General features: G+C 45.5%; 1 protein-coding gene across 2 annotated transcripts in view; it reads right to left on the bottom strand.

Moving 5' to 3' along the window:
- Positions 1 to 9,033: 9,033 nt before the first annotated feature.
- The window catches only part of ZFAND6 (zinc finger AN1-type containing 6), a 45,282-nt gene continuing 30,197 nt past the window's right edge, over positions 9,034 to 24,118 (bottom strand). The window contains exons 4-7 of one of the 2 annotated variants that reach the window (XM_075346108.1): positions 20,058 to 20,140; positions 14,975 to 15,112; positions 14,762 to 14,878; positions 9,034 to 10,088 (exon numbers count right to left, since the gene is read on the bottom strand). In XM_075346108.1, coding sequence (XP_075202223.1) covers positions 9,940 to 10,088; positions 14,762 to 14,878; positions 14,975 to 15,112; positions 20,058 to 20,140 — 487 coding nt within the window. In that variant the 3' untranslated portion in view covers positions 9,034 to 9,939. The remainder of the gene's footprint in view (positions 10,089 to 14,761; positions 14,879 to 14,974; positions 15,113 to 20,057; positions 20,141 to 24,118) is intronic. The other variant, XM_075346109.1, reaches the window with a different exon arrangement.

The raw sequence follows: 24,118 nt of genomic DNA, 5'->3' as shown, positions 1-24,118 counted from the left end.
GAGCTTGGAGGTAGTTAGAGAACTGGGGGAGGCTGGGATCATTGAGCGCTGGAGGTGGCTGCGGGCACGGAGAGCTCTGCCGCCGGGCAGAGAGAGCAGCAGCCGCTGCCTTCGCCGCTGGGCACAGGGAGCCGCCGGGCACAGGGAGGAGCAGCCACCGCCGGGCACAGGTAGCCACCGGGCACAGGGAGCCGCCGCCGCTGGGCACAGAGCGCTGCCCGGCACAGTAAGACCTGGGGGATGATTGGCTGTCAATCTTCTCCTTTTGATTTTAGCGCCCCTCACGCCGACCCCACCTACAAAGTACGTTCTCACGTAGGCAGTGCCAGCGTGGGGACGTAGTCTTTCAGGTAAAGGAAATGCAGCGTTCAGCATTGAACGCGCTGTGTGGGGTTTTAAAGGGCCAGCAGCCAGTAAGATGCAGCTGCCGACCCAGCACTGCAGTCCCCGGGAATGAGCCCGGGGGCCGTAGAAAAAGTCGTCGCGGGCCGCATACGGCCCGCGGGCCGGAGGTTCCCCACCGCTGCGTTAGACGGACGCCTAACGGACACCAAACGGATGCAACGGTCCGTTATTTCACAGGAATCATCTAACGGATTACTGTGAAATAACGAATCTGTTCCATCCGTTGACACCACAAAATTAATGGATGCGTCAAAACAACGCAGCAACGGACCCAGCGGATTTCGCCCAACGCGAGTGTGAAACTAGCCTTAGGCTATGTGTCCACGTTGCTTTTTGCCTGCTTTTTTGCTGCTTTTTCAACTGCAGCGTTTAATGGCAAAATAGATGTGCTCTGCTTTTCAAGCAAAGTCTATGGGAATTTGGGTTTCTTGTGCCCACTATGCAGTTCAAACTGCAGCCTTTTTCTAGCAGAAATTTGGTCAAAAACTCTGCTTTGCAGTTCAAAACGCAAATGGCAAAAACAATTGACATGTCAATTGTTTTTGCCATTTGGGTTTTTCACTGCAAAGCTGAGTTTTTGTCCAAAGTTCTGCAACAAAAAGGCTGCAGTTTGAACTGCATAGTGGGCACAAGAAACCCAAATTCCCATAGACTTTGCTTGAAAAGCAGAGCACATCTATTTTGCCATTAAACGCTGCAGTTGAAAAAGCAGCAAAAAAGCAGGTAAAAAGCAGGTAAAAAGCAACGTGGACACATAGCCTTAGTCGGTCTGGGGCCCCATGCAAGATCTTGTGGGTTAAGGAGGATTCTGAGAAAGGTTAGGATTCAGCCCAGAACTACATAGCAGGTCCTAGTCAATAACCCAAAGAAAGCTGGAATCACAGTCTCAAAGATCACCCTTAACAAAGTTTGCCGACATGTATTAAAATCCTGCAGGGCATGCAAGATCCCCATGCTCACACCAGCACATGTCCACGCCAGTTTGAAGTTTGCCAATGACCATTTGGACGATCCAGAGGAGGCATGAGAGATCATGTGGTCAGAGAAGACAAAAAAAATATAACTTTTTTTATATCAACTCCACTCGCCGAGGTGAGTAGAACTTCAAAAGCATTGTCCCAACTGTGAAGGATGAGAGTGGAAATCTCATACTTTGGAGGACTTTTTCTGCAAAGGAGATAGGACGACTGCACCGTATTGAAGGGAGGATGGATGGAGTCATGTATTGCAAGATTTTTTTGCTAACAACCTCCTTCCCTCAGTAAGAGGATTGAAGATGAGTCGTGGCTGGGTCTTCCAGCATGACAATGACCTGAAACACACAGCCAGGCAACTAAGAAGAAGCATTACAAGGTCCTGGAATGGCCTAGCCAGTCTCCAGACCTGAACTCAATAGAACATTTTTCAAGGGAGCTGAAACTCAATGTTGCCCTGTGACGGCGCCAAAACCTGAAAGATGTGGAGAAGATCTGTATGGAGGCGTGGTCCAAAATCCCTGCTGCAGTGTGTGCAAACATAATCAAGAACTACAGAAACCGTGTGACTTCTAACTTCAAAGGTTTGTGTACCAAATATTAACTTGTTTTTCGATTGTATGAATTAGAAATACTTATTTTTATGAAATAAAAAGCAAATTATTTAATCATACAATGTCATTTTTGGTGAGATTTTTTGGGGGATGCCATCACAGTTGAAATTTACTTATGATAAAAATTACAGACCTCTGCAGTCTTTGTAGGTAGAAAAACTTGCAAAATTGGCAGTGTGTCAAATACTTATTTTCCACACTGTATAGTCCGGTGATATTACACTAGGATCTACCACAACTGCAAAAATGCAATGATTGCAGCTGAGTCCCAGCCTTAAAGGGTTATTGCCATGTCAGACATTTATGTTAATTCCACAGGATACCACTAGAGCTGAAAAGAAGTACAAAGATGGTGGTGACATGGGACCTTCAGAAGGCCCCCCACCTGCCATAGCAAACAGCCTGCAGCCAGGAACCCTGTGTCACAGGGAAGGGAGTGGTGATGTGCAAATAACTGCACCCCCCTCAAAATGAACCACATACATACCAATGACTGCTGTGGCTTTTAAGTGGTTAAAAAAAATAAATAGATGAGCCAATGCATAAGTAGCATATAAGCATTTTCACACTGTGGCCATTTAACAGATAAAACATAAGTAGATGGGAACAGAGCAGGACCAGGGCCCATGTACAGATACCGGCCTATGGGAAGCTAAACAAAATGCCTGACTCAAAAGGGGGCTATGCCACTGTTTGTACAAAGTATGAGGCCATGTGCCCACGGGAGATCGCATCTGCGGGCAGACTCTTCTGCAGGTTCACTAAGCAGCTCCTCGGAATGCGCAGCTATACATTTCTGCGGAATTGTTGCGGTAAACCTGCGGAAACAGTGCGGATTTCCCGCCCTGTATCTCCATAGAAGAAAGGCAGATATTTCCGCATAAATAATGGACATGTGTCGTTACATGCAGCTGTGGGACATCCGCAGCATATTCCACAGCCGCACATACCGTAGCATTGATACAGCACTCCCAAAATCCCATAGGATAAGATGGGGCATGTCTGTACTTGCGTAAACCTGCAGATTTATCTGGAAAATCTAGAAAATCCGCAGGTTTTCCGCAGCAAAATCCACAGGTACGTTCTCCCATGGGCACATAGCCTAAGACATCACAGCAGAACTAAAGAAATGAGCGGGAGCATAAGTTGGTGTACCGGTACCATTACTTTTACAGCATAGTATAAACTCATTTTGTTTTAATCTCAGACCAAACCTAATAGTTAAACAGCAGTGCCCATTTCTTGCGGCACTCGCTGCCATCAGATGCTGGTGCCCGCTCCATATGACTCCTCTTTACGTTATATAGTTGCAATGGGGATTTTAGTGCCTTTTTATCCTCTAGTAGAAGTCTGCACTGAAACCTGCATATAAAAGTACAAGTTTTTGTTTTTTTTCTTTTGTGCAAAGACCTGCTTTTGTTTGTTTTTTTTGCACGTTTTTGGTGTGGCACAAACATATAGGGGCCAATTCATCCGTGTTTACATCAGGTTTCTAGTGTAAAAATGTAACATTGCAAATTTTTTTTGCAACGCTAAGCTGCGATATTTGCCATTTCTTATGCCCGTCATTTCATCACAAGTTACTGAGCTCTCACCAGTAATGTTACTAGATTAGCATTTCTGGCGCACGCCACGGAGGTGTGCGGAGATCACTAAGTGGCGTGTGCCTGCTGTTATTTGGCAAATCTCACCCCACCACGCCCCATGATTGAGAATGGCATTTCTTCTAACAGTCTTCATGAATTGGCCCCGACGGGTTTGTTTCCACAGACAAACGAGATATGTGCTCTGTAATTTGAATAGGAAAACATGCACAAACCTCACAAAACCCTGTGGGCACATACAAGTAATATAAATAAATAAAATAATTTTTATTTAATCTGCCATTTTCAACACACGTGGCTGCTCCTATTGGGAGGTCAAAAAAAACAAACCTGCAAATCATTTCAATTTAGCCTTGAAGGGGTTATTCAGGGTCAAAAAACATGGCTGCCTTTTTCTAAAGATATAAAGCCTCCCCTGTCTAGCGCCTAGGTCAAAGCATTGCATATCTTCATAATCACATGGTCTGTAGAAGGGGGTTGCATTGTTTTTGAAATAAGAGAGCCCCTTTATGAAGGTTTCTAGGTCCACCCCTCCACCGCTCTAGAAACAGGGCCATGCCTGTACATACAGTGTGTCCACCCATATCCTGTCCACCGCCATTAACTTGAGAACGGCGGCAGCTATAGGCATAGACGTGGTGTCTAGGTATAGTAAAAGTAGCCATGCACTACACAATGAAACCTCCTATAGCACCACCCAGTGGAAAACAAACAGAGTTAGCATTTTTATCTAAAAAAAAAAAAAAAACGGCACGAGAGAGGGGAAAAAAAAAAAGGTGAATTACAAAGTTGTAGGGCATCATCGATTCAATACAAATCGACACCTTGCATACAGAAATGCTATAATTAGAACGTGTAAAACTCACAAGGCTGCGGACATGAAGAGATACTTCATGGAGACCTTCCTACAAGTCATTGGGTAGTGGCTGTGTGGAGTGTCCTCCACGCTCACCTGACCTGACCCCATTGGACTTCTTTCTGTAAGGTCACATTACACAGCATGTGTATGCGACCCCTCCACCAACATTGCAGGACCTACGACAACGTATCACAGATGCTTGTGCAAACGTGTCACCTACCATATTGCACAACGTGCAGCAAGATACAGTATGCTGTCCAGATATGCATTGCAGCGACGGTGGCACGTTGAGCATCAAAGTTAAATGAGCGCCATATGCGTGACCAGCATTCAATGTTTTTGGGGGGGGGGGGGGGGGTATATCATAGCATTTCTGTATGCTATATGCCGATTCGTATTGAATTTATGATGCCCTGTAACTTTACAATTCACTTTTTTTTTTACTTTACTTTACCTAGACACCAGTTCCATGCCTATAGCTGCTGCCGGTCTCAAGTTAATGGCGGTGGACAGGATATATAAACAGGGCGCTGCAACAGCATTCACAACCCATGAAGAAATGGAGTGAGGTTTCCGGGGAGGGGGTGGGGAAGACCCAGATCTCCAATACAAAACAGGCCAATTAAGGTAGAATTCACATTACACATTTTTCATGCACAAGTAAAAAAATACTCTACACCCACACAGACATCCTGACATCTAGATGTGTAACACCTTTCTTAATCAATGGTGACCGAGCACGACCATGCTTGGGTGCTTTGTACTCGCAAGGAGTAGTTTGACACAAGGACGGGCTCAACTCCTGTACAGAGTATAACGGAAGTCAACAGGAGACCAGCATTTTTCAAGATTTCCCAGAAAAATGCTCAAATTCCCCATTGACTTCCATTATACTCAGATGCTCACTTGCAACCAGCTGAGCGTCCAACTGCTGCTTATGAGTACAGAGCACAGCGGTGCTCACTTACCACTATGCTTAATGTCTAACAACGAGTGAGCGCACTTGGCACGTCTATACTCAATTGAGCATCGGGTGCTTGGGTACACTCAGCTGAGTATCACGAGTGCTCGGCTACATCATTCGTGAATGATCACACACAAAGCTCCGCCTCATTTCCGTGAATGTTGGGAGCCAGTGCCCCAGTGAGTCGCTTGCAGTCTCTGAACAGCTCCTGGGGTAAAACAAGTGTTTGGCTGCTGTGTGTAATAATAAAACTCTACCCCACAAATGCTCTATCGCTGGCTGTATAGCTGGAGTCAAACTACTCAATTCACTTTCATTATACTCCTTAGTCGAGCCGAGCTCCTCTGAGCATCCTAACTGCTCATATCGAGGAAAGAGCACTCGAGGATTTTAGTGCTCACTCATAACTATTAATTAGGAATGATCGAATACCTCAAATATTCGGCTTCGCGAATATTTGCTGAATAGGTCACCGCTATTCACGAATATTCAATGTGCAATGTAAGTCTATGGGAAACCCGAATAACAACAATTCGGAACTATTCAGGCTTCCCATAGACTTACATTGTGCATCAAATATTTGCATAGCCAAATATTTGAGGTAGTCGAGCATCCCTACTATTAGTCTCTACTAAACCTCCTGAACACCTGAGAGGCCAACAACCTGTCCTCTGCCCTTTACCACCAGGGATAGAAACGTGCTGTCATTTTGATAAAATAAGTGTTTTCTCTGCTGCAGATCTAGCAGTTATACAGAGCTCATGAATATACTGGACTACCTGCAACACGCCAAGTAGTCCAGTAATGATAATCTACTGCTGATTAATCAGTGATTTTATCAAAATTACACTAAGCAGCCAAGTAAGTGACATATCACTAGAAGCAGGGACTCTGCCCCTACATTATGCTACTCTCAGATGAGATGGCAAAAACCTGGCAATAGATTTCCTTTAACACTAGAAGTCCCAGAGAGGGGTCATTTAACATTTCTACCATTGGAACCCTATGGAGCTCAAAATTCCTGGGACTTCTAGTATTAAGCACTATAAAGCAATATTTAGCATTTCTAAAATCAACCTGGTAAGGCCCGTCCCATTAACTCTGATGATGCTCACCCGCAACCATCATGGTGCTCTAGCAATGTTCTACTACATAAAGCTAAGTACAGATTTAAAAGGGTTGTTCCCACCTTATAAAGTGATGGTTTACCGCTAGGATATGCCATAACTTCATGATTGGTGCAGGAGACCAATTTCAGACTCAATCCAGAGAATAAAGAGGCCACTGGTGCAGGGCTGCATCCCCTCCTACCTTTCCTCTGGGACGGGGGGGAGGGGGAGATGGAGGGGAAAAAAAAAAACGCCTGAAACCGGTGAATAAGTCCCAACACGGCAGCCCTATTATATCACAAGACTATACTAGTCTCTAAGCTTTGTAATCATTAAAATATTAGCACAGCCCTGTGATATACCATCACTTTATAGAATGGGAATAAACCTTCAGCACCCATTATATTTTCCATATCCAGCTTATATTTTCTTTAATCTCCATGATCACATCGACTGTCAAAAAGGAGTTATAAAAACTAGGAGGTAAAATCATGATCAATAATTGTTTTACATTACAGTGCATGTTCATATTAAAGGCATTGCAATCAACATAAACCGAGCCCAATATAAAATACCATAAATGTCAATTAGAGGCCATGAGCCACACCATGGCCTGTAATATATAGGGTGGATGTAATCCTACAGAAAAACAAAGTCTAAAGATGCATCTAAAAGGTTCAAATTGTACTCAAATCTTTACAATTAAACTATACACGAGGAGACTGAGATGGACAGAAAAGGAGGAGGTAGAGGGGGTCACAACATGAGTACAGCGGGGCACTATTGTAGAAAAAGGTATTGCACAGTCACAAAGTGATTCAATGCTCTAGGGGTAAGGATAGCCTAAAGAAAACTAGCAGTATTAGGCCATGTTCAGTATTTGTAGCCAAAACTAGGAGTGGAAAAATCGGAGGAAAAAGTATAATTAAAAACATGGACATCACTTGTTTCTTTTACCTACTCCTGGTTTTGGCTATAAATACGGATCGCGGTCTTATAAATATATCATGCCATATGCCGAGACAGAATGAAGCACCTACCCATTACTCCTTAGCTATAACAACCTCCAGCACTGACACGCATTTCGCATGTTTGACAGCCCCTGAAGAAGCCCACATGAAATGCACATGTCAGGGCTGAAGTCAAGTATCCCAAGCTAAGGAGTAATGGGTAGATGCTGTGGATAATTTGCACTTGTGCTTCATTCATGCTGGGCATATGGCAGCATATACTTATAAGGCCTAAGACACACGGCATGAAAATCGGAGCGAGTGACTCGGACCAATATTAACCTATGTACTAGCACTCATGAGCGATTATTTTCTCAGCCCTAATCAGACCGAGAAAATAATGACAGCATGCTGCGACTAATACGATCCTAGATTCTGCCGCACTCATTCAAGTCTATGGAGCAAGAGGGGAGAGGAAAAAAAAAAAAAAAAAAAAAAAAATCACACTGCACTCATGGTACACCAGTGTACCACGAGTGCAGGGAGAGAATGGTAATAGCCGGTTACTGAGAAGAGAGGTGGGTAAATCCCTCCCTCCGCAGCACCGGCGTGGTCTGACTGCACCTGTGGTCTGACTGCACCTGTGGTCTGACTGCACCTGTGGTCTGACTGCACCTGTGGTCTGACTGCACCTGTGGTCTGACTGCACCTGTGGTCTGACTGCACCTGTGGTCTGACTGCACCTGTGGTCTGACTGCACCTGTGGTCTGACTGCACCTGTGGTCTGACTGCACCTGTGGTCTGACTGCACCTGTGGTCTGACTGCACCTGTGGTCTGACTGCACCTGTGGTCTGACTGCACCTGTGGTCTGACTGCACCTGTGGTCTGACTGCACCTGTGGTCTGACTGCACCTGTGGTCTGACTGCACCTGTGGTCTGACTGCACCTGTGGTCTGACTGCACCTGTGGTCTGACTGCACCTGTGGTCTGACTGCACCTTAGTCACAGTGATACTCGCATGCTACTCGGCTCCCGCTGTACTGCCAGCAAGAGCAGAGTGTCATGCGACGATCACAGTAGTGATTAGGCCATGTGGCCCCGGCTTAATACTACAAGTTTCCTTTAAGCTATCCTTACCCCTAGACCACTGAATCACATTGTGACTAAGCAATACCTTTTTCTACAATACGGCCCTTCTGTACCCCTGTTGTGACCCCTTTACCTCGTTTTTCTGTTCACCCGAGACTCCTGTGTGTTTAATCTAATTTTATTTAGTTGCTATTAAAGATCTTCGAATAAAATGTGAACCTTTTACAGAAGACAGCCCTTTTTGTTTTTTTTTATACACCAGGTGACCGCTAAGGGGTCCCTATTGAGGCCACAGAAATTTTGCACACTTGGCCTAAGGTATGAATATAAAAGGTGCCGTATATACATTTACATAATCAGAAGTAAAAAATTAAACACTGAAGACTCTTCCCCCAAACAGGGAAGCTCTGTCTCCTATAATTTAATCAGTAGGGACTGCGGGGTGTGTGACCGAACACGAGACACAAGCTTTTATATTTTATTTAAATCAAACGGACATAAACATAAAACCTTTGGTGAGAGGCCGGTATGTGGCTGGCGCTCACACGTTTGATTATATCTACTATAAAAATGAAACAAAAAGATTTTAGATTTATAATGTTTAACGGCCAGAAGCAAACGGAAGGCCTTTGAAATAAACGCTCAGTCCGGGTGCACCAGCCCCGCTCACAACCAGTGCCGCCTCCTACAGGCATACCATTCTCTGAAGCCACCCATGAAGGCTGGGCTTTGAGCAAACACATGCAAAATCCACTGGGGAAGGAGTTAAAAAAACAAACAAAAATAAAAAAACAAAACTGGTTTCCAACACTAAAATGGATACGTTTTTTCTTCTATAATTAAAGATTTCCTTTCTTAAATCACCCACTCAATCACACAATATGATGCAGAAGAAAAAAAAAAACAAACAAACATATGCTTCTCCGTTGAAAAAGGGCCAGAGCTCAAGCACACTTGATTAACGCGTCCAATAAAATGTCGATCCGTTTAGTTCTGGGAGGAGTTCATCGGGTGTAAGAGTCAGGAGTCCGGTCATGGAGAAGCCGCATCCAGAGAGTACATTCTCCATCACATCCTCTCGCCCTCATTAACAGTTGTGCACAGTATGGATAAACCTGGAGACAGTTTACAGAGTTTTTAAAGGTTTTTTTTGTGTGTGTGGTTTTATCCTTATTTCAATTGTAAGGGTTCAGGGGGGAAAAAGCTGTAATAAGAAAAAGGGGAAAAAAAAAAAAAAAGCAGTAATGATGATACAGAAGGAACTGTATTCCTGGATGTAGAGTCAAGATGATAACGGTGGGGTTGTCACATCCCACAACAGTCCACACCAAAATGCTGGTGACATCCAGGACACAGACTGGAGAGCGCCTTCAAATTTTCTGGATCTTCTCCCCGACCACAACAGGGTTTTCTTTCCTGATCTTTTCAGCTGCATCAGCTTTATAGTCATAGGAGCAACTGTGCACGTCGGAGTAACGATGTGTCCCACAGAATATATTCCCACAGCGGCAGTCAAAGCCTGGAAAACAAAAATTGGATTAAATTTATATATACGCATATTTCTGTCCAGCAAAAGACAATAAGGCAATCATCATCTTGTCTACTACAATGAAGAGCTTAGGCAAGAACTGGAAACTATAAGATCTTCTAAGTCCTTTACAACCTGTATCTAGTGACCTACATACTCCTCACCGAGGAGTCATCAACGCTGCTCTACACATTTAGCCTACAACAACAAGCCTCAAAGAATCAGGAAGAATATCCTAATGATCCACCATCAAGGTCTGTCCTATATGCGACCAGCACAACGAGCCTCAAAGAATCAGGAAGAATATCCTAATGATCCACCATCAAGGTCTGTCCTATAGGCTACCAGCACAACAAGCCGCAAAGAATCGGGAAGAATATCCTAATGATCCACTATCAAGGTCTGTCCTATAGGCTACCAGCACAACAAGCCGCAAAGAATCGGGAAGAATATCCTAATGATCCACCATCAAGGTCGGTCCTATATGCAACCACCACAAGCCTCAAAGAATCAGGAAGAATATCCTAATGAGCCACTATCAAGGTCTGTCCTATATGCGACCAGCACAACGAGCCTCAAAGAATCGGGAAGAATATCCTAATGATCCACCATCAAGGTCGGTCCTATATGCAACCACCACAACAAGCCGCAAAGAATCAGGAAGAATATCCTAATGATCCACCATCAAGGTCTGTCCTATAGGCTACCAGCACAACAAGCCGCAAAGAATCGGGAAGAATATCCTAATGATCCACTATCAAGGTCTGTCCTATAGGCTACCAGCACAACAAGCCGCAAAGAATCGGGAAGAATATCCTAATGATCCACCATCAAGGTCGGTCCTATATGCAACCACCACAACAAGCCGCAAAGAATCAGGAAGAATATCCTAATGATCCACCATCAAGGTCTGTCCTATAGGCTACCAGCACAACAAGCCTCAAAGAATCGGGAAGAATATCCTAATGATCCACTATCAAGGTCTGTCCTATAGGCTACCAGCACAACAAGCCGCAAAGAATCGGGAAGAATATCCTAATGATCCACTATCAAGGTCTGTCCTATAGGCTACCACCACAACAAGCCGCAAAGAATCAGGAAGAATATCCTAATGATCCACCATCAAGGTCTGTCCTATAGGCTACCAGCACAACAAGCCTCAAAGAATCGGGAAGAATATCCTAATGATCCACTATCAAGGTCTGTCCTATAGGCTACCAGCACAACAAGCCGCAAAGAATCGGGAAGAATATCCTAATGATCCACCATCAAGGTCTGTCCTATAGGCTACCCAGCCACTGGGGTCATCACTGGTCCACCACATGGCCCCGGGAGATCCCTCACCATGGGACATGGGTAAAAGTGCTAAAGGCTAGTTAGGAATAGCAGCTTTGTAATTTCGCTCTCAAAAAATTCTCTCCTTCCACAAGAACAGAGTGTTTTCTTCCTGATTTTACATTATACTGCTTCTTGTCTAGGCTACTGGCCACCTCTGCAGTTTATCAGGGGTAACTGGTCTCCTAGGCAAGGAACACAGTACCTTGCCAAGTTATACTCCATGGTGGCACGGTGGCTCAGTGGTTAGCACTGCAGTCTTGCAGCGCTGGGTTCCAGGGTTCAAATCCCACCAAGAACAGCATCTGCAAGAAGTGTGTATGTTTTCTCCATATGTGTGTGGGTTTCCTCTGGGTGCACTGATTTCCTCCCACACTCCAAAGACCTATTGATAGGTCATTTAGATTGTGAGCCCGAGAAACAGTGTTAATGTATATAAAGTGTTGAGGAATATGTTAGCACTATATAAAAATAATTATTAAAGTAACCTGGATCCACCCAGTGTCAGTCCTGCTGCGCCAATCCGATGCTGCAGAGGTAAAGAGTGCATGGTTGGGACCAATGGTGCGACCAAACCACTGGTCCAAACTGTATCTTCACAAGCACACCAACCCCAATGCAATAAGAAAAGGTTTGTAACAGGCAGAATTGCCCTCATCCATGCTTTAATCGCTGTTGCATTTATGTAATAAACCACAATTCTGACAAAAGCATCAGATGTGAGTGCCAGCAGTCTGCTTCTATTGATTTGTTGTAATCGGAGGCCTGGTCTGATGTAACATGGTGGCAGAGCGCCAACTGGAGGGTTACAAATCCATTAGTGGGGAGAGCCTCGGGCGCTGCGTCACAGCAGAGTGAGCCGCCGCCATAGAAACCCCCGATCGGCTCCTATCATTACTATAAAGAGGACCCAGGGGTCTCACAAGCACCATTTTTCTTCATGTTTATATTGGACATTAACCTGCTCTGTGAGCTAACAATTTCTACACAACCACAAATAAGGGGGGCATTCGGCTATGTTCTCATAGAGTTTCATGAAGCCAAAACCCTTGGAAAACTCTTCCTATTTATTTCTATGGGAAATCCTTTTTGCTACTTAAATGAGCAAGGGTGGTTTTTCGTGTGTGACTGTACAAGAACATGTTCAGCTCATTCCACCGCTCCTGGGAGGACACAAGACTATGCACACATTACAGGACGTGATCACAGGCGATTATCTTGTGAGGTAAAACATTTACTCGGTGTTAAAAATGTTTTACCTCAAAGAATGAATGAATTTGTCATCCCGTACTGTAATGTCTGTATACTTTTTTTAATTTCTCCCCAGCCCAGGAGCTGTGGTATGATCAGACCATCTCCCTGTACGGTGAGACACTGCTGACATTACACAATACACAGCAGGGGCACATATATAAGATCTCAGCACAGGGACATTTTTTTTTAATTTTATCTTAAACACATTTAATTGTGGAACTTATTGTTTCAAGATCTATTGATTAAAAATGAATGTTACTGGTAAAAGAAAACCTTTGCGCTAATCCACCCCAAACCAGGCACTGGCAAAAAAAAAAAAAGCTTTTTTTTAATTTTCTTTTTTATTATGCCAGTGGGGTAGATAACCTTAAAGGGTTTTTTTTTGTTTTTTTTACCAATAAAGTTCATTTTAAACTCTTCCTAGCCAATAAGATTTCCTGTGCTGCCCATTGAAATCCTATTATAATTAGGGAAAAAAAACGATCAAAACAGAATTTTGCAATATGAATGAATTTTGTAAAATAAATCAATAGGAAAATCAATTTATTCACATGTGAATGATAAACCAGGCAGTGGCCCGACAAAAGGAGCGTAACTGAATTTTTGGAACGCACCCCCACCCCCACCCCGGGGGGCTCAGGATAGGAAAGGGTTAATCAATAGATCTTGGAATGATAAGTTTCGAAATTAAAACGTATTAAAAGAAATTTAAAAAAAAAAAAGCTTCAGCACTAGAAAAACTCCAAAAACCGTCACAAGAAAGAAATTATTCCCTAAAGGGTTTCCACTCCAATAAGCTGCTGTTTTTGTACACTTAAAAAAAAAAAAAAAAATATATGACACTGGGGCGAGAGTCATTACATGCAATTACTAGGCTCTGAACATTAGATTGGGGATACAGGGAGTTGTGCTAAAATCAGAGGATGTCTGGGGCTTCTTATAGTGCTGAGGAGTTGTAATACGTAATATTTCAGGTATGAATATATAAAGCTTCACAGCTTTTGATAGGTCTCACTTTTTAATGTCTCTAAGGCTAGTTTCACACTTGCGTTGAACGGTATCCGTTGCATTGCGTTGTGTGACGGATGCAACGGATGTGTTGCATATAGTGGCACAACGGATGCAACGGATGCTGCAAAACAACGCAATTCGTTTTGGTTTTTTTTTTTCCAGTTTTACAGTCGGCAGACTACTGTGAACGATCAGCCGATCGCTCACAGTAGCCGGCCGCCGGGTGATCAGCCGATCGCTCACAGTAGCCGGCCGCCGGGTGATCAGCCGATCGCTCACAGTAGCCGGCCGCCGGGTGATCAGCCGATCGCTCACAGTAGCCGGCCGCCGGGTGATCAGCCGATCACTCACAGTAGCCGGCCGCCGGGTGATCAGCCGATCACTCACAGTAGCCGGCCGCCGGGTGATCAGCCGATCACTCACAGTAGCCGACAATGTGTGCGGGGGCGGAGTGCGAAGTGGGTGGAGGCGAGCGGGGCCATGGCTGAGGACGTCAGTGCCGCGGGGACTGCATCGCTGGGGGACAGGTGAGAGTGTGTGTGTTTTGTGTGAGGGAGGGAGCGGAGCCGAGCGGGGAAGTGTCGGGCTCCCGGCACACGTAACCAGGGTTCCTTGGTTACCCGATGTGTAACCTGGTTACGGGTGGAGGGAGCCAGGGAGAGCATGCGCAGTGAAATCCAAAGGATTCCGCTGCTCAAAAAAACGTTACATGCTGCGTTCCTTCCGCCCGACGCAGCGTCAAAATAACGATGCTGCGTCGTCCGGCGAATGCAACGCTGACACTTGCGTTACAGTGCGTCATCCATACAAGTCTATGGAGAATAGCGCAGTGCGTTAACGGACTGTGCTATTCTCCATAGTGACGGACTCCGCTGAACACAAGTGTGAAACTAGCCTAACCTGTCAAATGATGTTGTGGATCTCACTGCAAGAAAGGGGAAACCTCAGACGTTTTTAGACTTTCCTCAGCATAAAGTGAACGTTTCCCTCTGACACAGTACCCCTTTCCAGCATGCAGCTGAGCAATGCCATTTCTGACCACAGAGAACGTTATCGGTACTGACCTGTAAGTCCAACTTTTTTGCGGCACATGTGGCAACGGTTTGTCTTCTTGACTTTGGCCTTTTGTGGAGATCGTTCCTGTTCTTCAGAAGAATTCTGCCCACTATCTGAGGCTGCAGCTACAGAAAATAGAAATTGTAATTACGCAAAACGACTCTCCATCACATCTTTGCCCTGTACAAGGATAAAATCCCCCAAAGCAAATAATCACTTACCATCATCACTGTCTAAGGTCTGTTCTGTTTCATTATGCTTTCTCTTCCCCTTTCTGGAGCCTTCTCGCCACACACTGCGCTGAACTCCCCCCTTGTCTATGCTCGAATAACTGAAACCCTTCTCTGAGAGTCTGCAATCTGGAATATCCAATAGCAACACCTTCCATAGCTAGTTTTAAGTAAGTCGCCCAGTTTTCTAGCAAACACTACACCCCAGTTTTCATTGACTTCATACTTGTAAAAGCCTTTTCTTCCCCAACAATGACTGACAAGTTGCATCCATAAGGGACATCATCCCGTTTGCTCGAGGTCATTGATCTCTTTCACAAGATCTCTGCCCTCTACCCTATGTTTGGAAGTGCCTAGTGCGCCTATATTTGGATTACAAACCATCATTGTATAGATTATATGTATATCAGAATTAAAGGGAACCAACCATGTGGATTTTCATATATAAAGTAAAGACAGGGCTATACTGGAGCTAGGATGCTGAATGTAAGCATAGCTTTTGTTTAGATATTGGAGGTTTTATTTCAGAAATACATGCAAGTAAAGTTCCAGCGATACATTGTTATTTGATTGACAGGTGCAACAGGAATGGAATATGTGGGGTTGGGTTTTGGCTTCTATTCCCACCCGTCTGCTGCCTGGCCTTGGTATATGCTAGACTGTATGGGCTGCATTTTGAATACACACCTATCACGTAGCAGAAATGACTCATACCTGGAAGGAGCCCGTACAGTCTAGCATCTACAGAGGTCAGGCAGCAGACAGGGGCGGGAATAGATAGCAAAATCAACCCACATATTCCCTTCTTGTTGCACCTGTTAATCAAATAGCAGTGCATTGCTGGAACTTTACTTGCAGATATTTCTGAAATAAAACCTCCAATCTCTGAACAGAAGCTATGCTTACATTCAGCATCCCAGCTCCAGTATAGCACTGCCTTAACAATATATATATCCTGATAGTTGGTTCTCTTTAAAATACTTTATGTGCATTACTCAGTCAGAAATTGCAGGTTTATCTGGAACAATGTTCACAGACACATGCATGCCCAGAAATTATTTGGGGCAATGTTAACCCCCTTCCTATCAAAGCACTGCTTTAACACGTCCCAATATAATGTGCAGGTGTCTATTAAGATGTCAAAAGGCTATGAATCTTCACCTGGCATTGCGATCGCAGGGTCCTGTCTAGCAGTGCTCATTCCCCGCTACTAGCACAGGCACAGCAGCGGAGAGTGAGCGCTGTCAGCGCTCTGCAATGGCTCAGTTAACCCCTAACATGCCCATGTCAATAGCGACCTCAGCATGTAAGGGGTTTGCAGAGGGAGATCACTCCCTCTGTCACTTTCTCTACTGTCTGTAATGCAATCATGGATGCTGTGGTAACTGGAGCCCCAACACTGGCCTCCAGGTTGGCCACAGATTAAAGGCAAGTAGTTTACTATAAAGGGGAGTGCACACAATCCATGTTCATAGCGTTTTTGCCGCAGCGTGTTTTTGCCGCATACAAAACGCTGCGTTGTACAGTAGCAGCACAGTGGATGGGATTTATAGAAACCTACTGTCCACTGTACTATTCTACAGAGTGTAAACTGATCTGCGATGCAACTTTCCAAGCTACAGTATGTCAGTTTATGCTTGCGGAGACGCAAATGTTCTCGGCGGGAAAACACAGCGAAAATTCGCTGCGCCCAGAACCCTGAGAGTGGGCCCGGATGCGGTGTTCTCCCGCAGACAACACGAGTGTCTCGGCAAGAAGAATGACGCTATCTAGAATGCAGCATGCCCGGATCATAGGCACGTACCCCAACATAAATAAATACTCAAAAGGAGACACACATCAGGTACCATCACATCCCAAACAGGAAAACAAAATTATATGATGATCTATCCAGCACGATGAAAGTTGCAAGAAAAAAAACACAAGTGCTTATACAGCTCTCAAAACAAATATTTGAAAAAGTTAAGGCCCTCAGAAAAGAATTTATCAAGACATTTTTTTTGTAAGTTATCTTGAGTAATTTTGTTTTTTTTATTCAATTCAGACAACACTAATTATATAGCACATGCTAAAATACTATCTTAATTCGCCCAGGATGGTGAATGCCAATTGACAAAAAAAAAAAAAAAATAAGAATATGGTGACGAAAACATCTTTCATTGATATGGTTACCAACAGCATGTCCCAAAAGAAAAAAAAATACAAAAGTTGTAGGTTTGAGAAAGTGGTTTGCAAAAAAAAAAAAAAAAAAAATTGCGCTTTTGTCACCATTTTCTGAGACCCGTAGCTTTTAAATTTTTCGGGATCTGTGGCTCGTTGATGGCTTATTTTTTGTGTGTCTTGAGCTGACGTTTTTAATTATACAGTGGAACCTTGGTCAATGAGAGCAATCCGTTCTGGGAGTGTGCTTGTTAACCAAGTTACTCGGTCAAAGCAAGATTTCCCATAGGAAATCATTGCAATGCAGACGATTCGTTCCACAACTTGTTACATGTCCCATCCTGGTCCCCTATTGTGTCCGTACACACTCGTACACTTGTACAAACACGCACATATTATGCTCACCTTACCTTCCGTTCCATCGCCGGCCTCCCGGTTCTTACAGCTCGCCGGTACGGTCTGTGAATCTGGTAACCATCGCAACGAGGGAGGAACTTTCGCTGCCAGAGCGCTGACGTCAAAGGCAGGAGCCGCTAGCCTCTGATTGGTCAGCACGCTGGCTTTGAGTAGCGGCTGACAGCCGAAGTTCCTGCCTCATCGCGTTGGTTGCGGATACCCATCCTGGAGCGGCGAACTACAAGACCCAGGAGTCCGGCGATGGACCGGAAGGTACACATTATGCTCACCTTATCTTTCGTTCCAGCGCCAGCCTCCTGGGTCCTGTAGTTCGCCGCGAGGATTCCTCCCTCGTAGCGATGTATTGGTACACTACAAGAACCATGAGGCCGGCGATGGAACGGAAGGGTAAGGCGAGCATAATACTGTATGTGTGTGCATGTGTGTTTGTGCGTGTGTGTTTGTGCGGACTGTAAGAGTGGGTCAGAGCGCGGTGGATGTACGGAACCGGAAGTGTGTGCGGTTAGTATTTTGCTCGTACAGCAAAGCTTTCTCGTAAACAGTTACAAATCTACAAAAAGCTTTCCTTGTTAAGCGAAATTCTCGTTACCTGGGTTACTCGTTAAGAGAGGTTCCACTGTACTATTTTTGGATGTTTTGATCACCTGTTTCATTTAATGCAATGTTGCAGCGACAAAAAAAAAAAAAAAAAAAAACCCTCCCGTAATTTTGGTGTTTGGAATTTTTTTCACACTACCACATTTACTGATCAGATAAATTTTATATTTTGATAGATTGGGCATTTCTGAATGCGGCGATACAACGTGGGTGTTTTTACGGTTTTATTTTTAATGGGGGAAAAAAGGAGGTTTTTTTAACTTTTTATTTTTTCATATTTTTAAAAACTTTGTGTTTTACATTTTTAGTGATTTTACTACTCACCCTAGGGGACATTATTCCTACGCTATCCAATTGCTTCTACTATTCAGAGTGATACTTCAGCATTGCTCTGATCAGCAGAAATGCTGCTCTCCTAAGTGCTAGCGCTCTGCTGGCGTTCACAGGGAGTGAGTCATGACAGCGACAGGGGTCATCAGCTGACTCCATGCTGTTAAAGCAACCTATTGGCGCCCTGTGATCACATCACAGGGCCGCCAATCGTGGCGGTGAACAGCGCGAACCTTGCAAGAGTGCGTTAGACCACCCTGGCAGAGTTTGACAGCGCAATCTAATGGATTAACAGGTGTGGGTGGATCACAGATCCACCCACGCGTGTTAGCTGCACATGTGCAGGGAAAGATGTGGGCTCACATCAAAGGGAGGGAGGTGACCAAGGACATATGTACATCCTAGATCATTAAAGGGTTAAAAAAAGTGGCAAGTTTTTACTTTACTGCTCCAGAGTATTTTGTATGTTTTTAATCTGCTATTCTGTTTCAGAGATATGGGGCTTCTGATCTAGTGCTAATTTTATGGTCTTTAACAAGGCTCAGAGGGTAATGTAGAAAAGCGCTTAAGAGTAAAACACACCTGGCTGAAAAATATCTGATCAGCTATGGGGGGTGGGGGGGGGGGGGGGGGTGTTTATTCTACCTTTAGAAGAGTGTTATAAAAAGCTAAAGTTACTCCAAAGTGAGACCAATTAAAACTACATCTTGTCACACAAAATATAGGACCCCATATAGCACTGCTGGAAGAAAAAAAGGTTTGTTTTTATGCAGTGTGAGGGTACATGGTAATGGCACACCGGCAGATCACACGAGGTCACAGCGGTCGCCACAGGGATGTGTGTGGTGTAGGGAGGAAACAGAGGGGGAATACAGGGACCACTATGGGCGTGATATGGGCTGGCTGGGCTTCTCATCACAAGTACAGGCGACTACGACTAGTCAATCTAATTAGAATGTGCTAGAACAAAAGATTAAAAGGCTGATCTTATGTTTATACAAGCAACTTTCCCTTAAGGCTATGTGCGCACGTTGCGTAATTGCATGCAGTTACGCTGTGATCTGCACCGCAGCGCAACTGCATGCGTCCTGCGTCCCCAGCATAATCTATGAAGATTATGCAGGAGCCGTGCGCACGTGGCGTCTAAGAGCGCAGCGCTTCGACTGCTGCCCGAAGCGCGCGTTCTAAGAAGTGACATGTCACTTCTTTCCTGCGCTCTGCCTGCAGCCCCCGCTATGTCTATGGGAGGGGCTGCACTCAGAGCGCATGGAATCGGCTTTTTTTCATTCGGACTCTTTCTGCAGCGATTTGAAGTGCACGTGTGCTGTTCAAATCGCTGCAGAAATTTCTGCAGGGCCAGTACGCAACGTGCGCACATAGCCTAACATTGGGGTTGCTTGACAATTAATGACAAAGCATTGCTGTAATTAGTTAATAGGAGTAAATCCTGCAGTCAGGTTCCCTTGGTCCTGGTCCTTACAAGTTTTAAAAAAAAGTGGTTGTTGAATATTATATATTGGCGTATACAGGAACTCCAGCACGTGCGCACACTAATGGATACAGGACTAACCTTGTGCCTCCGTCAGTTCAGCAGTTCTGTCGTCTGAGTTTTCAGCTTGCAAAGAAGAGGCCGTCTCTGGTTGCGGAAGAGAACTGGCAGACAGAAAAGTACATTGTTTTACTCACTTATATAAGTATATGACTATAAAGAATGTGACTAACACAAGTCCAACTGGGTACCTACAGATGCAAGAAGCAAAGAAGGAGATACAATATATCAAACGAGGCTGAGGAATCCGATATACTGTCACACACAACCCAACAAGCAAGCCCTGATCTATAAGCCAGTCAGGCCTCTGTGCAGCCCTATACAGTACAGGAGAGGACAGAGGCAAATCGCTGGCAATATCATTATACATGACAATAATCACAAAACTCCATACCTCAGCGCTCCATGTGTACCCAGCTATCCTACACAGCGCAGATAGGGCAGCAGTGGAGACCTACAGACCAATCTACACTGGAAATATTGGAAGTCCATAAAGGGGTTGTCTCATCTCAACAATGGAGACATTTTTAATTCAACAATTTACTTGTTCCCGTGATTACTGACCACCACAGCAGCCTCACAGGTAGCCAGTTTCCAAGTCAAAGAAGCCATGGACCGGGCTGGCGTCAGTGCCATTTTGCTCCTTTGATGCTGCAGAGGCATATCTGGGTCTGCTTTAAAGGGAACCTGTCACCTAAAATATGCGTTCTGACCTATCAGCAGACGCATGTGTGCCCAAATTACACCTCCCTACCCATCCCTGTGTTATAAAATTGTACAATATGAAAGTAATAAAAAAAAACGTTTTATTTCCTTCATATTTCCTATGTAAATAGCAGGGAATATGGTCACAGGGGCAGCGCCTTGCCCTGCATACTTTCCGTGGTATGACGCCCCTGTGGGCGTGATACCATGGAGCCACATGAGCAACGTCACCATCGTTCATTCTATCCTGCGTGCATTGTGGCAGACTTCGTTTCCGGGTGTTCACGCGCCAGCTTGTGCGCATCTGAAACTGACAACGAGAACCTGGAAGAGAAGCCTGCCGCAATAGTAAGGCTTTGTGCGCACTAGAAATGTGAAGTTTCTCAAAATTTCTTGAGAAACTTCTGGGAGTGGAAGATTTCCGGACCTCCGGAAAAAATCCGCGGTAAATCCGCATGCGGATTTGCCGCGATTTTCCCGCAGATTGTTCCCTGCAGATTTTGCAGGCTGTACTGCAGAAATCCGCAGGTACCTGCAGAAAAGAATTGACATGCTCATTTTCTCATTTCTTGAAAATCTTCAAGGAAATTTCTTGAGAAAAATCCGCAGCGTGCGCACAGCTATTTTTTTTTCTCATAGGATTTGCTTGGAAATGTCTGCACAAAGATTGCAGACATTTCTCAAGAAATTTCCGCAGCAAATCCGCGGGTAAATCCGCGGGCAAAACGGCCTAGTGCGCACAGAGCCTAAGTGTAAATGTGCGCAAGATAGAATGAGTGACGGTGACGTCACTCATGTGACTCCATGGTATCACGCCCACAGGGGCGTCATACCACAGAAAGTATGCAGGGCAAGGCGCCGCCCCTGTGACCATATTCCCTGCTATTTACATAGGAAATATGAAGGTAATGAAGGGAATTTTGTTTACTTACCGTAAATTCCTTTTCTTCTAGCTCCAATTGGGAGACCCAGACAGTGGGTGTATAGCTACTGCCTCTGGAGGCCGCACAAAGAACTACACTTAAAAGTGTAAGGCCCCTCCCCTTCTGGCTATACACCCTCCCGTAGGAGTACGGATTCCTCAGTTTTAGTACCAAAGCAAGAAGGAGGAAAGCCAATAACAGTTTCAAAAACAAATTCAATCCGATAACTAGATCGGAGAACTTAAGAAACAACGTGAACAACATGTGCACCCGAAAAAACGAAACCCTAAAAACAGATAGGGCGGGTGCTGGGTCTCCCAATTGGAGCTAGAAGAAAAGGAATTTACGGTAAGTAAACAAAATTCCCTTCTTTTTCGCTCCTAATTGGGAGACCCAGACAGTGGGACGTCCAAAAGCAGTCCCTGGGTGGGTAAAAAGATACCACATGAACGGGCTGTCATACAGCCTCTTCCTACAGGTGGGCCACCGCCGCCTGAAGGACCCGTCTACCTAGGCTGGCGTCTGCCGAAGCGTAGGTATGCACTTGATAGTGTTTGGTAAACGTGTGCAGACTCGACCAGGTAGCCGCCTGGCACACTTGCTGAGCCGTAGCCTGATGCCTCAACGCCCAGGACGCACCAACGGCTCTGGTAGAATGGGCCTTCAGTCCAGATGGAATCTGAAGCCCAGCAGAACGGTATGTGTGAAGAATTGGTTCCTTGATCCACCGCGCCAGGGTGGATTTGGAAGCCTGCGATCCCTTATGCTGACCAGCGACTAGGACAAAGAGCGCATCCGAACGGCGTAGAGGCGCCGTGCGAGAAATGTAAATCCTGAGTGCTCTCACCAGGTCCAACAGATGTAAACCCTTTTCAAATTGGTGAACTGGATGCGGACACAAAGATGGCAAAGTGATATCCTGATTGAGATGAAAGGAAGAAACCACCTTGGGAGAAAACTCTGGAATTGGACGCAGTACTACCTTGTCTTGGTGAAACACCAGGAAGGGAGATTTGCAAGATAACGCCGCCAGCTCGGACACTCTTCGAAGAGATGTGACCGCTACAAGAAAAACTACCTTTTGTGAAAGCCGAGAAAGGGGAACCTCTTTCAAGGGCTCGAAAGGCGGCTTTTGAAGAGCAAGGAGAACCTTGTTCAGATCCCAGGGTTCCAATGGCCGTCTGTAAGGAGGAACGATATGACAAACTCCTTGGAGAAACGTGCGTACTTTAGAAAGCTGTGCCAAGCGCTTCTGAAAGAATACGGATAACGCGGAGACTTGACCCTTAAGCGAGCTAAGGGACAAACCTTTTTCCAACCCAGACTGCAGGAAGGAAAGAAAAATTGGCAATGCAAATGGCCAGGGAGAAAACCCTTGAGCCAAGCACCACGCTAAGAAGATCTTCCACGTCCTGTGATAGATCTTAGCTGAGGATGGTTTTCTAGCCTGTCTCATTGTGGCAACAACTCCCTGAGATAAACCTGAGGCCGCTAGGATCCAGGACTCAATGGCCACACAGTCAGGTTCAGGGCCGCAGAATTCAGATGGAAAAACGGCCCTTGAGACAGCAGATCTGGACGGTCTGGTAGTGCCCACGGTTGGCCTACCGTGAGATGCCACAGATCCGGGTACCACGACCTTCTTGGCCAATCTGGAGCGACGAGTATGGCTCGCTGGCAGTCGGACTTGATTTTCCGGAGAACTCTGGGTAACAATGCTAGAGGTGGGAACACATAGGGGAGTCGGAATTGCGACCAATCCTGAACCAAGGCGTCTGCCGCCAGCGCTCGGTGATCGTGAGACCGTGCCATGAAAACTGGGACCTTGTTGTTGTGCCGTGACGCCATCAGATCGACGTCCGGCGACCCCCAGCGGCAACAGATCTGTTGAAACACGTCCGGGTGAAGGGACCATTCTCCTGCGTCCATGCCCTGGCGACTGAGAAAGTCCGCTTCCCAGTTTTCCACGCCTGGGATGTGAACTGCAGATATGGTGGACGCTCTGCTTTCCACCCACGTCAAAATCCGCTGGACTTCTTGAAAAGCTTGGCGACTGCGTGTTCCCCCTTGGTGGTTGATGTACGCCACCGCCGTGGAATTGTCCGACTGAATCCGAATCTGCTTGCCTACCAGCCATTGTTGGAAGGCTCGCAGGGCAAGATAGATTGCTCTGATTTCCAGAACATTGATCTGCAAGGTGGACTCTTCCTGAGTCCACGTCCCCTGAGCCCTGTGGTGGAGAAACACCGCTCCCCACCCTGATAGGCTCGCATCTGTCGTGACCACTGCCCAGGACGGGGGAAGGAACGACTTTCCCTGTGACAATGAGTTGGGGAGAAGCCACCAACGTAGAGAGTCCTTGGCAGTCTGAGAAAGGGAGACAGTCCTGTCGAGGGACGTCGATTTCCCATCCCATTGGCGCAGAATGTCCCATTGGAGAGGGCGCAGATGAAA

Source organism: Anomaloglossus baeobatrachus, chromosome 4, assembly GCF_048569485.1.
Source record: "Anomaloglossus baeobatrachus isolate aAnoBae1 chromosome 4, aAnoBae1.hap1, whole genome shotgun sequence".
Lineage (NCBI taxonomy): Eukaryota > Metazoa > Chordata > Amphibia > Anura > Aromobatidae > Anomaloglossus > Anomaloglossus baeobatrachus.
The sequence above is the reverse complement of the archived record's forward strand: the minus strand, read 5'-3'. Positions and strand labels throughout refer to the sequence as shown.